This window comes from Vipera ursinii (assembly GCF_947247035.1).
Source record: "Vipera ursinii genome assembly, chromosome: Z".
NCBI lineage: Eukaryota > Metazoa > Chordata > Lepidosauria > Squamata > Viperidae > Vipera > Vipera ursinii.
Window position 1 is genome coordinate 7,983,237 of NC_139517.1, and position 14,580 is coordinate 7,997,816.

General features: G+C 43.0%; 1 protein-coding gene across 1 annotated transcript; it reads left to right on the forward strand.

Moving 5' to 3' along the window:
- Positions 1-10: 10 nt before the first annotated feature.
- On the forward strand, positions 11-2,137 carry ADAT3 (adenosine deaminase tRNA specific 3; the record flags this gene model as incomplete). Its single annotated transcript, XM_083377335.1, has 2 exons — positions 11-181; positions 1,083-2,137. The coding sequence occupies exon 2, from the start codon at positions 1,097-1,099 to the stop codon at positions 2,135-2,137; it is 1,041 nt and encodes a 346-aa protein (XP_083233461.1). The 5' UTR covers positions 11-181; positions 1,083-1,096.
- Between the last annotated feature and the right edge of the window lie 12,443 nt (positions 2,138-14,580).

The following is a 14,580-nucleotide window of genomic DNA, read 5'->3' on the forward strand; positions in this document are numbered from 1 at the left end:
AAAGCACTTGATGGAAGAATGTAGTTCCTGAGCCTGTGCAGAGCGCCTCTCCCGTCCTCCCCTCAAGACTCTTCCATTGAAAAGCCAGGCATGTAATCGAAAAGTCAGCAGGAGCCAAGATAGATAATTCTTAACCTTGTGCAGTGTTTAAAAAGATAATAAGACGGGCAGCTCTTTTAAGGTTGGCATTTCCTGTTGCTCCCTTTTTTTAACAATATAAATTAAAAACCTTGTTCTTGGAGTTAAATGAGCCAAGGGTTGGAAGAGTTTTGTCCCTACTGGAATGAGGGTTCTGTGCTTTTCGAGTTGTGAAACCTTTTGGAATGAGTGGGGAAAAAATGGTTCACAGTGCATGACTAACTCTCCTGCAGCTTTTCAAAAGAGCTCCATCTTTTTCCTGGGATCTTGGGGGGGCGGGGTAAATCAAGGTTGTTTGAAATTTAAAAATGTAAATTCAGTAAATTCAAAATGTAAATTTGCTAGACGGCAAATACATTTAACAAATAATAATTTTAAAAATTTAAAATGGTGGCTGCATTTTTATCTATCTACACATCCTGGACGCGGTGGCTCAGTGGGTTAGGACGCTGAGCTTGTCGATCAGAAGGTCGGCAGTTTGGCGGGTTGAATCCCGAGTGCCGCGTAACAGAGGGAGCGCCTGTTACTCGTCCCAGCTTCTGCCAACCTAGCAGTTCGAAAGCACGTAAAAATGCAAGTAGAAAAATAGGGACCACTCCGGTGGGAAGGTAACAGCGTTCCGTGCGCTTTTTGCGTCTAGTCATGCCGGCCACATGACCACAGAGACGTCCTCGGACAAGCGCTGGCTCTTCGGCTTTGAAACGGAGATGAGCACCAGCCCCTAAAGTTGGAAACGACTAGCACGCAAGTGCGGGGGAACCTTTACCTTTACACATCCTGGGAACAAATCTGAAGTTTGGTTCAATTCTAACTGGCATAATGTTTCGAATGTTCTTTTAACATTTTGGGAAAGAAGGAAAAGATGGGAAATAAGGTGAACAATATTAACTAATGCTTTAACAATCATTCTGCATTTAATCTTGGATCATCTCTTTTGTTCCCAGAGAATGTAATAAGGATGGAGCCCAATTCCAAGCGACGGAAGACAGCGGAGCCCAATGGTGCCTCCTCTTGGGAAGTGCAGCCTGTTCTTTCAGAGGAGGAATCACAGGGCATCAGGCTCATGCCAGTCTATGCCGCCCCTGTCCTGGATAAGAAAGAGACCTGTCGCCTAGTCAAAGAGGTCTCTGCTGTCTATCCGTTGAGTGACTATCCTCATTTGAAACGTATCCGGGCCTGTCTCTCTGCAGGCAGCTCCCACCCGCTGGAGATGATCTTATGCCTTGCAGGCCTCAACGGAGAGCAGGCTGGCTTGCGGTCTCTCGCTGAACTCTTTCCCAGTGGCCAAGTAGACTTCTGTGGTTTGGGGAAACCATTTTTGGTTCATGTGCCGGCCTGTGCGCCTTTGACTCGTCCCCAGTATGAGGAAGCTGTGTCGCACTGGCCTGTCTCCTTCCATGAAAACAAGCGGATCAGCCAAGCTTTGAAGGGGTGTCTTTTCTCTCCCTTGGAAAGGAATCGCATGCAGAGTTACATGGAATTGGCCATCCAAGCAGCCCAACAGGGAGCGAGGCAGGGTATGGAGCCCATAGGAGCTGCCGTGGTGGACCCGGCCACTGGCCGAGTTCTGGCTGTTGGTCACGACTGTAGGGAGGGCTCTAACCCACTTCTCCATGCTGCCATGGTCTGTATTGACTTGGTGGCTCACAGCCACGGAGGGGGAGCTTACAGCTTCAGAGATTATCCTGCTTGCACTTTTCTTCGTGCGGACAACACTTCCCAAACGCCACCTCCTCTTGAGGATGGCCTTCCGTACATTTGCACCGGGTATGACATATACTTAACTCGGGAACCGTGCCTGATGTGTGCCATGGCGCTGGTGCACTCCCGCATCCAGCGGGTCTTCTATGGAGCGCCATCCCCTCAGGGGGCCCTAGGCACAACGCACCACATCCACAGCCGGAAGGACCTCAATCACCGCTATGAAGTCTTCCGAGGCATTCTGGAAGATCAGTGCAAACGCTTGTCGCGGCTTTACGATCACCAGGAATCGGCGTGAGGGAGAGTTTCTAGAGGGAATGTTTATGGAGATGCTCAGTCATCCAGGTCGTGGTTCTCCCCAAAGGTGCTTTTTCACAAGGCAACTGGATTTTTCTTGTTTCTCTTTGCAGACGTTTCGCCTCATCCAAGAAGCTTCTTCGGCTCTGTCTAGTGGCAAGCTTCTTACTTTTGATGCTTCTGGCGTTGGTGTATTGTATGTTTTTGAAAAACGATATCGAGAGGATGGCTTTGTGTTTGTGGCGATTACAGGGAATCTTTGACTTACAACCATTTGTTTAGTGATGGTTCAAAGTTACAACGGCACTGGGAAAAGTGACGTTTGACCGTTTCAGCATCCCCCATGGTCCTGTGATCAAAATTTGGATGCTTGCCAAGAGGTTCATATTTATGACGGTTACAGTGTCTTGGGGTCATGTGATCCCCTTTTGCGACCTTCAGACAAGCAAAGTCAATGGGAAAGCCAGATTCGCTTAACAACCGTGTTACTAACAACAGCAGTGATTCACTTAACAACTGGGGCAAGCAAGGTCATAAAATGGGACAAAACTCACTTATAAACTACTTAGTTTAGCAAACGAAATATTGGACTCAATTGTGATCGTAAGTCGAGGACTACCTTTAAACTTTGGACCTTAAGATCAGCAGGTGAGAGAGGCAAAATATAGGCCACCATAACGTAGGGTGGACATAAGCAAAAGCCAGTTTGTTGTAGTGCGGGGCTTTTCAACCAGGGCTACGGGTACCACCTGTGGTACATTGGCACCTGGCAGGTGGTACGTGACCATCCTAGAAAAGTAGCGGGGGAGGGGAATGAGCTGAACCAGTGGCAGCACCGCACAAGCCTAAGCGAAAGACGGCTTGGAGCTGCAGGGCTGTCAGGGCTCAGCGGAAGCGCCAGGATCAGCGCCAGGCTCCAGCTGGAGCTCGGCGCTGATCCTGGTGCTTCTGAGCCCAGAAAAAGCGCCAATCAGCTGGAATGTTGCAGCATCTCCAGGGTCTTGTGATTTACGTTCAGATGTTTGGCAACTGATTCCTATTTATGACGGTCACAGTGTCCCATGGTCGTGTGAAGTGACCAAAACCTCCTGTAATCACCCAGCAGAGGGGGTGGGAATAAAAACTAAACATCCCCCACTCCACCCCCGCTGCCAATCCCGAACAGACGTGCTCACAACATTGAAAACCTCAGATAGGAGGAAGAGTGCCGCCAGGCGGGCAGACAGGTTTTTGCTCGGCTGTGGCTTGGGGGGCACTTTTTTCAGTGCCATTGTAACTTCGGACAGTCACTAAGCGAACTGTTGTAAGTCGAGGACTACCTATACTTCATCACTTTTTTCCTCTTTTTTTGTCAAGTTTTTGACACCTTGCTAGTCAACTGGTGGTACTCGGATATTGCCATATCCTAAAAGTGGTACAATGGGTGAAGAGGTTGAAAAGCTATAGTGGATAAGGCACCAAGTTAGAAACTGGGAGGCTGTGAGTTCTAGTCCCGTCTTGTCTGTGAAAGCCAGTCCCTCTCAGCCCAACCTACCTCATAGGTTTATGGCTCTGGGGAAAGCGGGAGGAGGTAGGATTTGTTCGCCGGCTTGAGTTATTTGTAGAAATTATAAAGGTGGGATGCAAATAAATAAACATGGTCATAGCAATGCTAAAATGGGACGAGATGTCGGGATGGCCTGAATGTATGGTAGAATTGTTATTGGGTTGTTGTTGTTTTTTTGCTTTTGATGCGCAACAACAACAAATTGTGACTTTGCTAACCCTAAATTTAAATTGTAAGTAAAGTTTTTTTATTCTTGACTGTTACTTTTTCATTAGTACACATGTGAAAAAAACTACGTTATTTTTTTTTCATTGCCTTATTTCTGGTGAGCTGGAACCAATTACCCTATTTTCCCTAAAAATATCACTTTGAATGGGACAAATTCAAGCATTTGTGAGATTCATTAACCACACCACTCAAGACCTACCTACCCTGTATGTTGCTGCTGCGTACACAGGTGTCTGCTTGCTTTTAACTCAACAATTACAATGACTTGGGATGACTTTGTTGGGATTATATAACCAACAGAGCTGGTGTTTTCCACTTTTCCCAGGACAATCTCCCCAATGAGGCAGTATAGCAGGAGTTGTAGAGCTAATTATTTTGCTTTCTACTTTCACTACGTAAAAATAATGTTTAACATCTGTCCTAATGACCCTCATAACGTCATGAAGGGGGAGAAACGGCCTGTATGTGCCTGAACAGCATCGTGCTTGTTCAAAAAATTCATAAAATGTGGATCTATCCACTCATATTAGCCAAGCTGCTGTTGACTGAATATATATCAAATTGCTGTATAGGTATTCCTTGATTTAATGACTGTTCAGTTAGCGACCAAAGATACAGTGAATCTGTCCAAGGCTATAGGTAATCCTCGACTTACAACCATTCATTTAGTGACTGTTCGAAACTATAACAGCACTAAAAAAAGTGATTTATGACCAATTTTCACACGTATGACCATTGCAGCACATGATCAAAATTTGGATGCTTAGCAATTGGCTCATAGTTATGACGGCTGCAATCTCATGAGGTCAGGTGACCTTCTTACAAGCAGAGTTAATGGGAAAGCCAGATTCACTTCGCCAACCGTGTTACCGAATTAACAACTGCAGTGAATCACTTTAATATCTAGGGCAGGAAAGGTCGTAAAATGGGGCAAACCTCACTTAGCAACTGTCTTGATTAGCAATGAAAATTTTGGGTTCTGCTGGTCGTAAGTGAAGGACACTTACAATTCAGATTTGAAGTTCTGACGGTTGTGCCCCACCCCCGCTGATGTCATGTGATTACAGTTTTGGTGCTCTGCAATTGGCCCAATTTTATGGCTGCAGTGACCTGTGGTCACGTGACAGTGCTGCACAATGCGTTTTGCTGGAAACTGCTTTTTGCTTCTGGCAAAAAGTCATCCGTTGCAGACAATGGATTCGCTTTACCACCACTGCATTCGTTTAATGACCATCACAGAAAAGGTTGTAAAATCAGGCATTGTCACTTGATTGTCATTGGCAGTCATAAGTCAAGGAGTATCTGTATTCTGAAAAAAATGTATCTTGAGTCTTACATGTTGGAGGATGGATGGAAAGCAAATGTGTCGTCTAGCTGCTTTTTTGGGGTGCCCACTGATACTTTATTAATTTTTACTGTAGTGATCTTTCACTGATTCATTCTGAAAGTATTTGGAGAGACATTTTAAATGCCAACAAGCGACTGATTAGTGAACACCAGCGTTGAATCCATATGCACATATTTCTTCTGTATTCCTGAAATGATCTGAGCTTCTTGATTTTAAAAGGCTATATACGAACCCTTTTTGTAAGAAAATAAATAAAATTATAAAGCAAAAAAAGCAAAGATTGCAACCAATTTGTCAGAATCTATTTATATCATATTCAGATGGAATGTTTCAAACATTATTCCATGGATTCTGCCATCTCCCGAAGAGAAGAGAATAGATGTGTATTGAACCGGTATTAGGCATTTCAAAGGAAAGGAGAAGCCTTTTGAACTGGGGAAACAAAAGGGGGGGGCTAGCATCTGGCTTGTGTCACGGAAGAGAGCAATAAACATGAAGGGTCCTAAGTTCCTTTTTCCCACGAGAGGGATGATACGAGATAAAGGATGGGGGACTGACCAAATGGGGTTAAGGGGGGTTAAACCGGGAAGTCTTTATAAGGGTTAACTTCATGGGATAATATTAAGTCCTGTCTCGTTTCCTACAACCAAGCATGTCATAGTAAAGATTCTTTTTGGAATAGATTTGACTCCAAGAATTTTGTCTTCCTAAGACGTGGTTTGGGGTGGGTCCTGACATTATTATTTAAAAAAGAAACAATTAGGGCAGCCGATGAAATGATGAGGAAGTCCAAGAAAAGGGAGGGAAACAGATAAATCTAATTGTCTGACACCAGGGCAGAATGACCTTCTTACCATTAAGTAAATATTTCACTGAAGTATTTCATATTTATCTTAAATGTTTAACCAAAATATTTTAATACGTGGGAGCCAAAGTCCAACTATCTTAAAAGATGCTATGTTCAATAGACAATGTGGTTTTGGTATTTGTGAATCACAATTATATATGCCTCTCCTTGAGTAGTCCTTGACTTACAACCGTTTATTTAGTGACTGTTTGAAGTTACGATAGTACTGGAAAAAGGGATTAATGACCATTTTTCACACTTACGTCCGTTACAGCATCCCCATAGTCATGTGATCAAAATCTGGACACTTGGCAACAGGCTCATATTTATGACGGGTTGCAGTGTTCCCCCCCCCCCCCCCGTGGTCAAATTGTAAAATCAGGCATTGTCACTTGATTGTCATTGGCAGTCATAAGTCAAGGAGTATCTGTATTCTGAAAAAAATGTATCTTGAGTCTTACATGTTGGAGGATGGACAAATGTGTCGTCTAGCTGCTTTTTTGGGGTGCCCACTGATACTTTATTAATTTTTACTGTAGTGATCTTTCACTGATTCATTCTGAAAGTATTTGGAGAGACATTTTAAATGCCAACAAGCGATTGATTAGTGAACACCAGCGTTGAATCCATATTCACATATTTCTTCTGTATTCCTGAAATGATCTGAGCTTCTTGATTTTAAAAGGCTATATACGAACCCTTTTTGTAAGAAAATAAATAAAATTATAAAGCAAAAAAAGCAAAGATTGCAACCAATTATTTAAAAAATAAAAGAAACAATTAGGGCAGCCGATGAAATGATGAGGAAGTCCAAGAAAAGGGAAGGAAACAGATAAATCTAATTGTCTGACACCAGGGCAGAATGACCTTCTTACCATTAAGTAAATATTTCACTGAAGTATTTCATATTTATCTTAAATGTTTAACCAAAATATTTTAATACGTGGGAGCCGAAGTCCAAGTATCTTAAAAGATGGTATGTTCAACAGACAATGTGGTTTTGGTATTTGTGAATCAGAATTATATATGCCTCTCCTTGAGTAGTCCTTGACTTACAACCATTTATTTAGTGACTGTTCAAAGTTACGATGGTACTGGAAAAAAGGAATTAATGACCATTTTTCACACTTACGTCCCTTACAGCATCCCCATAGTCAAGTGATCAAAATCTGGACACTTGGCAACAGGCTCATATTTATGACGGGTTGCAGTGTCCCCCCCATGGTCAAATTATCCCCTTTTGCAAAGTCAGTGGGGCAGCAGATTCACTTAAATGTGGCAAGAAAGGTCATAAAGGTAAAGGTTCCCCCACACATGCGTGCTAGTCGTTTCCGACTCTAGGGGCCGGTGCTCATCTCCGTTTCAAAGCCGAAGAGCCAGCGCTTGTCCGAGGATGTCTCCGTGGTCATGTGGCCGGCATGACTGGACGCCAAAGGCCCACGGAACACTGTTACCTTCCCACCGGAGTGGTCCCTATTTTTCCACTTGCATTTTTACGTGCTTTCGAACTGCTAGGTTGGCAGAAGCTGGGACGAGTAACGGGCTCACTCTGCTACACGGCACTTGGGATTCGACCTACCAAACTGCCGACCTTCTGATTGACAGGCTCAGCGTCCTAACCCACTGAGCCACTGCGTCCCTAGAAAGGTCATAAAGTGGGACAAAATTCAGTTAGCAACTGTCTCACTTAGCAACAGAAATGTTGGGCTTAATTGTGGTCGTACGTTGAGGACTGCCTGTAGTGGGTATCTCCTCTGCCTTTAATTTCGATCAGGGCCTTTGTCAGGGATTGGAATAACAGAGTTGGAAGGGACCTTGGAGGTCTTCTAGTCCAACCCCCTGCTCAGGCAGGAAACCCTATACCATTTCAGACAAGTGGTTCTTAAAAACATCCAGTGTTGGAGCCTTCACAACTTCTGGAGGCAAGTTGTTCCACTGGTTAATTTGTCAGGAAGTTTCTCCTTAGTTCGAGGTTGCTTCTCTCCTCGATGAGTTTCTTCTCTTGCCTTCTGGTGCTTTGGAGAATAGCTTGACTCCCTCTTCTTTGGGGCAGCCCCTGAGAAACTGGGAGGCTGCTATCATGTCCCCCCTCGTCCTTCTCTTCATTAAACTAGACATGCCCAATTCCAGCAACCGTTCCTTATATGTTTTAGCCTCCAGTCCCCTGATCATCTTTGCTGCTCTTCTCTGCACTCTTTCTAGTGCAGGGGTAGACAACCTCGGCTCTTTTATGACTCATGGACTTCAACTCCCAGAATTCCTGAGCCAGCCACGCTGAGGGAAAAGGGAGAGGTTTCCAAGCTGAGCCATGCTGGCTCAGGAATTCTGGGAGTTGAAGTCCACGAGTCATAAAGAGCCGAGGTTGCCTACCCCTGTTCTAGTGTCTCAACATCTGTTTTTTACCTCGTAGTGACCAAAACTGGATGCAGTATTCCCAAGTGTGGCCTTCCTCCTCCAAATCTTTATAACGGGGATCTCTGAAAACGCATTTATTCGAACAAGCCGGCTTGGCCTGATGGGGGGTGGGTTGGGTTTTTTATTGTTCTTAATATTTGTATTTATTGTTTTTTACCTTGGGCATTATGTTTAATTCCTTTTAACTTTTGCATTTTTTGTATTTATACATTTGCCCTGTTCACCGCCCTGAGTCCTTCGGGAGAAGGACGGTATATAAATAAAATTATTATTATTATTATTATTATTATTATTATTATTATTATTATTATTATTATTATTATTATTATTATTATTATTATTATTATTATTATTATTATTATTATTATTATTATTATTATTATTATTATTATTATTATCTCCAAGCCTGGCAATTTTGAAGACCTGTGGACTTCAAACTCCCAAACTGCTGGCTGGGGAATTCTGGGAATTGAAACCCCCCCAGTCTTAAAGTTGTCAACTTTGGAGACACCCCCTTCCCCCCCCTCCTTATCACGTTCACGCAGCAAACAATAGAATGTAAATATATTGGCAAGCAGGCTTGACCTTAAGGCAGATAAGAAAAGCCGCCGCTTCGTAGCGAGCAGAGTGGCGCAGCGGAAGCGTGCTGGGCCCATAACCCAGAGGTCGATGGATCGAAACCATCCTCTGCTAAAATCGCCTTTTCTTTTTTTTTTCCTTTCTCTTCTCGAAACCTTGAATTACAAGCTGGCGACCTTGGGATATTACACTCTTTTCAAAACTTTGTAACGTGCCTATTGCCCGGTCAGGAGGGGAAAAAAAAAGAAATCAATCAATCTTGGCTGGATTGCAGAAAACGCAGGCAAACGAACGCTTTAGACAGGGTTCTTCAAACTTGGCCCTTTTATGACTTGTGGACTTCAACTCCCAGAATTCCTCAGCCAGGTACGCTGGCTGAGGAATTCTGGGAGTTGAAGTCCACAAGTCATAAAAGGGCCAAGTTTGAAGACCCCTGGGAAGATGCAAAGAGGTGCTTTATTGCTATTTAAGGAAAAACAAACGAACAAACAAAAAGACCCCACAAGGATCACCCTCTCCCCTTGCTTGGTGTGGGTGCGATTTGGGGCTCTGAGACGAGGGGGACGTCGTTGGGCTAGGGGCGGCGGAGGAGGATGGGAGCTGTAGTGCGAGGCTTCCGGGTTGCAAATGGAGAAAGGGGCTTGGCGCAGCCTTAGCTGCATGATTAAAGGGGGAAAAACGTGGGTATCTTTTAATAAAACGCACCCTTCGTTCGGGATTTCAAAGTCTTCGCTTGTGGAGGCTGGAAAATCTGGAAAAGGCACCAGATTTTATGGGGAAGGGGAGGAAAAAAAAAATTCGGCCGCCCGAACAGGGACTTGAACCCTGGACCCTCAGATTAAAAGTCTGATGCTCTACCGACTGAGCTATCCGGGCTCTTGACGAGAGTGGCTTACTGGACTCCTGTAGTCATGTAACTCAAGCTCCCGATGTATTTTTTTTCCTGCTTTGTTTTTTTAAAAGGGATAGAAGGAAATATTCCATAGAATTTTTTCAATTCTCTGATTTCCATTTTGACCGGGAATACAAATGATTCCTAACATGTGCAACGGGCAAAAGAGCAATACATTAAAGAACACCTAAGTCAAGGCTGCAAAAACAACCAGGCAGAGGAAGAATAATGAATCAGGGACCTTGGAGGTCTTCTAGTCCAGCCCCCCTGCTCAAGCAGGAGATCCTACCTATACCATTTCAGACAAGTGACTGTCCAGGCTCTTCTTAAAAACCTCCAGTGATGAAGTACCCACAACTTCTGGAGGCAAGCTGTTCCACTGATTAACTGTCCTCGCTGTTTAGGAAGTTTCCCTTTAATTCCAGGTTGCTGCACTCCTTGATTAGTTTCCATCCATTGTTTCTTGTCTTGCCTTCTGGTGCTTTGGAAAATAAGTTCACCCCCTCTTCTTTGTGGCAGCCCCTCAAATAATATCATGTCTCCCCTATTTCTTCTTTTCTTTAGACTAGCCAAACCCAAGTCCTGCAGCCGTTCTTCATATGTTTTAGTCTCCAGGCCTTTGATCATCTTAACTCTTCTTTGCACTTTTTCCAAAGCCTCAACATCTTTCTTTGTAAAGTGGTGACCAAAACTTCCAGTGCTTTGGAGAATAGGTTGACCCTCATCTTCTTTTTGGCAGCCCCCTCAAATATTGGAACACTGCTATCCTGTCTCCCCTAGTCGTTCTTTTCACTTGGTTAGACCCTTCCTGCAATCTTATGATCAGAGTGGTATAAAAAAAATAATACAGTGAAGTGAATAAATAGGTTTAAAATAATAGAAAATACTTGTAGATTGGGTTTTATATTTTGGTAGTGGTTTGCTCTCCAAGCATGTTTCAGTTTAGAACAGAACAGAACAGAACAGAATAGAATAACAAGAGTTGGAAGGGACCTTGGAGGTCTTCTAGTCCAACCCCCTGCTCAGGCAGGAAACCCTATATCATTTCAGACAAATGGCTGCCCAGTCTCTTCTTAAAAACTGCCAGTGTTGGAGCATCCACAGCTTCTGGAGGCAGGTTGTTCCACGGATTAATTGTTCTCGCTGTCAGGAAGTTTCTCCTTAGTTCTAGGTTTTTTTCCTCTCTTTGGTTAGTTTCCATCCGTAAATAGTAGACTTTCGTCCCAAGGAACTTGCAGTCAACAATAGCCAAACTTGATCGTCTCTAAAGGCCTGCAGTCATCCATGAGCCAGAAGGAGCAAAAAGTGGGGAGATTCAAAGCCTTAGAGAAGGTTCAGCTTGATCCGTAAAATAAAACTGGATGCTATTAAAAGAGAGGTACGTACAACAAACAGGAACAATCTGTCCTGTCCTCCTTGTTTTTTATTGCGGATGAAATTGGAGAACTTGAGATAAGTTTTTTGATAAGTCAGCAGACCTGAGAGGGATTTAACCCTCTAAACAACTTTTTTTCTCCAGTAGCCCTCCACATACAGGCCAAATCTTTATCCAGACATCTAAACAATGGTTTGGATCATCAAGAGAGGTTCTTTGGGAGACACCACCATCCCTAAAGCTCTGCTGTTGAGTATTAATAAAACTAGACTAGACTAGACTTAGACTTAGACTTAGACCAGGGGTCTTCAAACGTGGCCCTTTTATAACTTGTGGACTTCAACTCCCAGAATTCCTTAGCCAGGCACGCTGTCTGAGGAATTCTGGGAGTTGAAGTCCACAAGTCATAAAAGGGCCAAGTTTGAAGACCCCTGATTTAGACTAGACTAGACTAGACTAGACTAGACTAGACTAGACTAGACTAGACTAGACTAGACTAGACTAGACTAGACTAGACTAGACTAGACTAGACTAGAATAGAATAGAATAGAATAGCAGAGTTGGAAGGGCTCTTGTAGGTCATCTAGTCCAGGGCTAGGCAACCTTGGCTCTTTTATGACTCGTGGACATCAACTCCCAGAATTCCTGAGCCAGCCATGCTGAGGGGAAAGAGAGAGGTTTCCAAGCTGAGCCATGGTGGCTCAGGAATTCTGGGAGTTGAAGTCCACGAGTCATAAAAGAGCCAAGGTGGCCTGCCTGTGATGTAGTCCAACCCCGCGCCCAAGCAGGAGACTCTGGCCTACACTATTTCTGACAAATGGCAGTCCAGTCTCTTCATGAAAGCTTCCAGTGATGAAGCTCCCACAACCTGAAGACCTGGCTCTTCGAGCTCTCTGGCCCAGGCTGAGAATTTTAATTTTAATTGGGGTTTTTATTTTTTTCAGGGATTGATGTAATTTTTTAAAATTGTTTTTAACTTTTGTATTCCTTGTTTTAAATACCCTGTAAACCGCCCTGAGTCCTTTGGGGAATAGGGCGGTATATAAATCCAATAAAATAAAATAAAATAAAATAAATAAATAAATAACTTCTGAAGGCAATCTGTTCCATGGGTTGATGTGGAAAATGGTTTTCTCTTGCAGCAATAAAAGACGTCTCTGGGTTTCAGTATTGAGAGAAAAGGCAAAGCTTTTAGTTTCTACTTTAAATTCTTGCTCATTTGAAGGGTCAATTTCAACTGGGCTTATTTCATTGGTATTTTATATTTAAAAAAAAGAGTTGCGTTGCGCTTGGTGTTCAGATAAACGAAAGAGCATTAATTTGACAGTGAATAGAATTTATTTTTTTAAAAAAATAATACTAAAGGCTTCCTATGCAGGCTGCTGTTTTAAAATTGCGGCCGCAAAAAGAATGGAAATTTAATTAGGATTATAATTCGACTCGATTGGATTTACTAAGAGCCTAAATCAGCTTCATTCATAGGTGGCCGGTTAGCTCAGTTGGTTAGAGCGTGGTGCTAATAACGCCAAGGTCGCGGGTTCGATCCCCGTACGGGCCAACCAGTGTTTTTATTTATTGTTATTGTTATTGTTATTATTGTTATTATTGTTATTATTGTTATTGTTATTGTTATTATTAGACGCTGAAAAACCTATTTTAAACAACGCCTTGTGATTCACTATTTTCCCCGGGAAACCTTTCGGAAATCGAAGATTTTCAATTAACATGGGAAGAATTGCATAAATGTCATGAAAAAGTGCAAGCAACACAATGCAATGCAACGCAAAGAGAAAGTGTAACGCAACGCGATGCAATAAATAGTGCGATGCAATGCAATGAAAATGCAAACGTGTAGGTACAGTGTCTTAACCATGCTCGTGTTGGAAATTATGCTGTAGATAAAAAAAAAAAAAGGGGAAAAAGCCAATTGAAAATTGGTTATAAAAGGTGGCTTTTTTAAGCTAAAAGTTCCAAAAGTTTAAAGCTGGTGTTTTAACGCAGCAGGCAGCGAGTCGGTTTTCTTGGGCCAAAAAGTCTTGAGTTCGAGGACTTTTCCTAGAGAAAGTAAAAAGAATAATTTTTTCCGCTTTCTTGACAAAACTTTATTCAAACACCAAACTACTTTACGTATATGTGTCGCCTTTCTGTGCATTGTGCTAAAGGTCAAGGAGTAAATATGTAGGAAGCCGAAAGCAGAGTTTTTTTTTAAACTGATCGCTGCTGAGTGTTTCAGTGTAAGCAAAAAATCTCAACCCCCGGTTTTATAAATGCCCAGTTGAAACACCCCAGCAAGCCCATTGATGCCCCCCATCCGATCTTATTAATTTATAATACCCACTGCCACTATAAATTAATAATATGATAGCAGTGTTCCAATATTTGAGGGCCTGTCACAGAGAGGAGGGGATCAACCTATTTTTCCAAAGCACCCGAAGGCCAGACAAGGCACAACGGATGGAAACTGATCAAGGAGAGATTCAACCTAGAAATAAGGAGACATTTTCTGACAGTCAGAACAATCAACCAGAAGAACAGATGGCCTTCAGAAGTTGTGGGAGCTTCATCACTGGAAGCTTTCAAGAACAGACCGGACTGCCATCTATCAGAAATGGTGTAGGGTCTCCTGCTTGGGTGGGGGGTTGGACTAGATAACCTACATGGTCCCTTCCAACTCTGTTATTCTATTCTATTCGAAGACAATTACTATATTATTCTATAGGAGTTGCTGCTTTCAGAGATCCACATCTAAACCAGTGTTTCTCAACCTTGGCATTTTAAAGCCGTGTGGACTTCAACTCCCAGAATTCCCCGGGGCAGCTGATGGAAGCTGTAGAACTTTGGGCTGCGTCAAACAAGCTATTTTAATTCAATTTATGTGTAAGTCATTTTTCCACGGAGCATCATCCACACGTGTGAAAACTACAGCTCCTCTCATAACTTTTGTTAAATTTATTTGCTGCTCATCTTGCCGTGGGGGCTATTTAAAGCGGCTTACAACAGTAAACTGGGAAAAATAGTAAAGTAGTGAAACAAAAATAAACAATGAAAGTGCAACAGTATGAATTGAAACATGGGGTGGGGTAGAAAGTGCAAGGGACCGGTGGGAGTCAGGGAATTAATCCAATAGTGATATTTCCTTAAACCAGCTAGAGAGTTAAGTTATCTCCTTACTGTAGCTTATAGATTCAGCTTGCTCAGGAAGTTCTCAGATTGG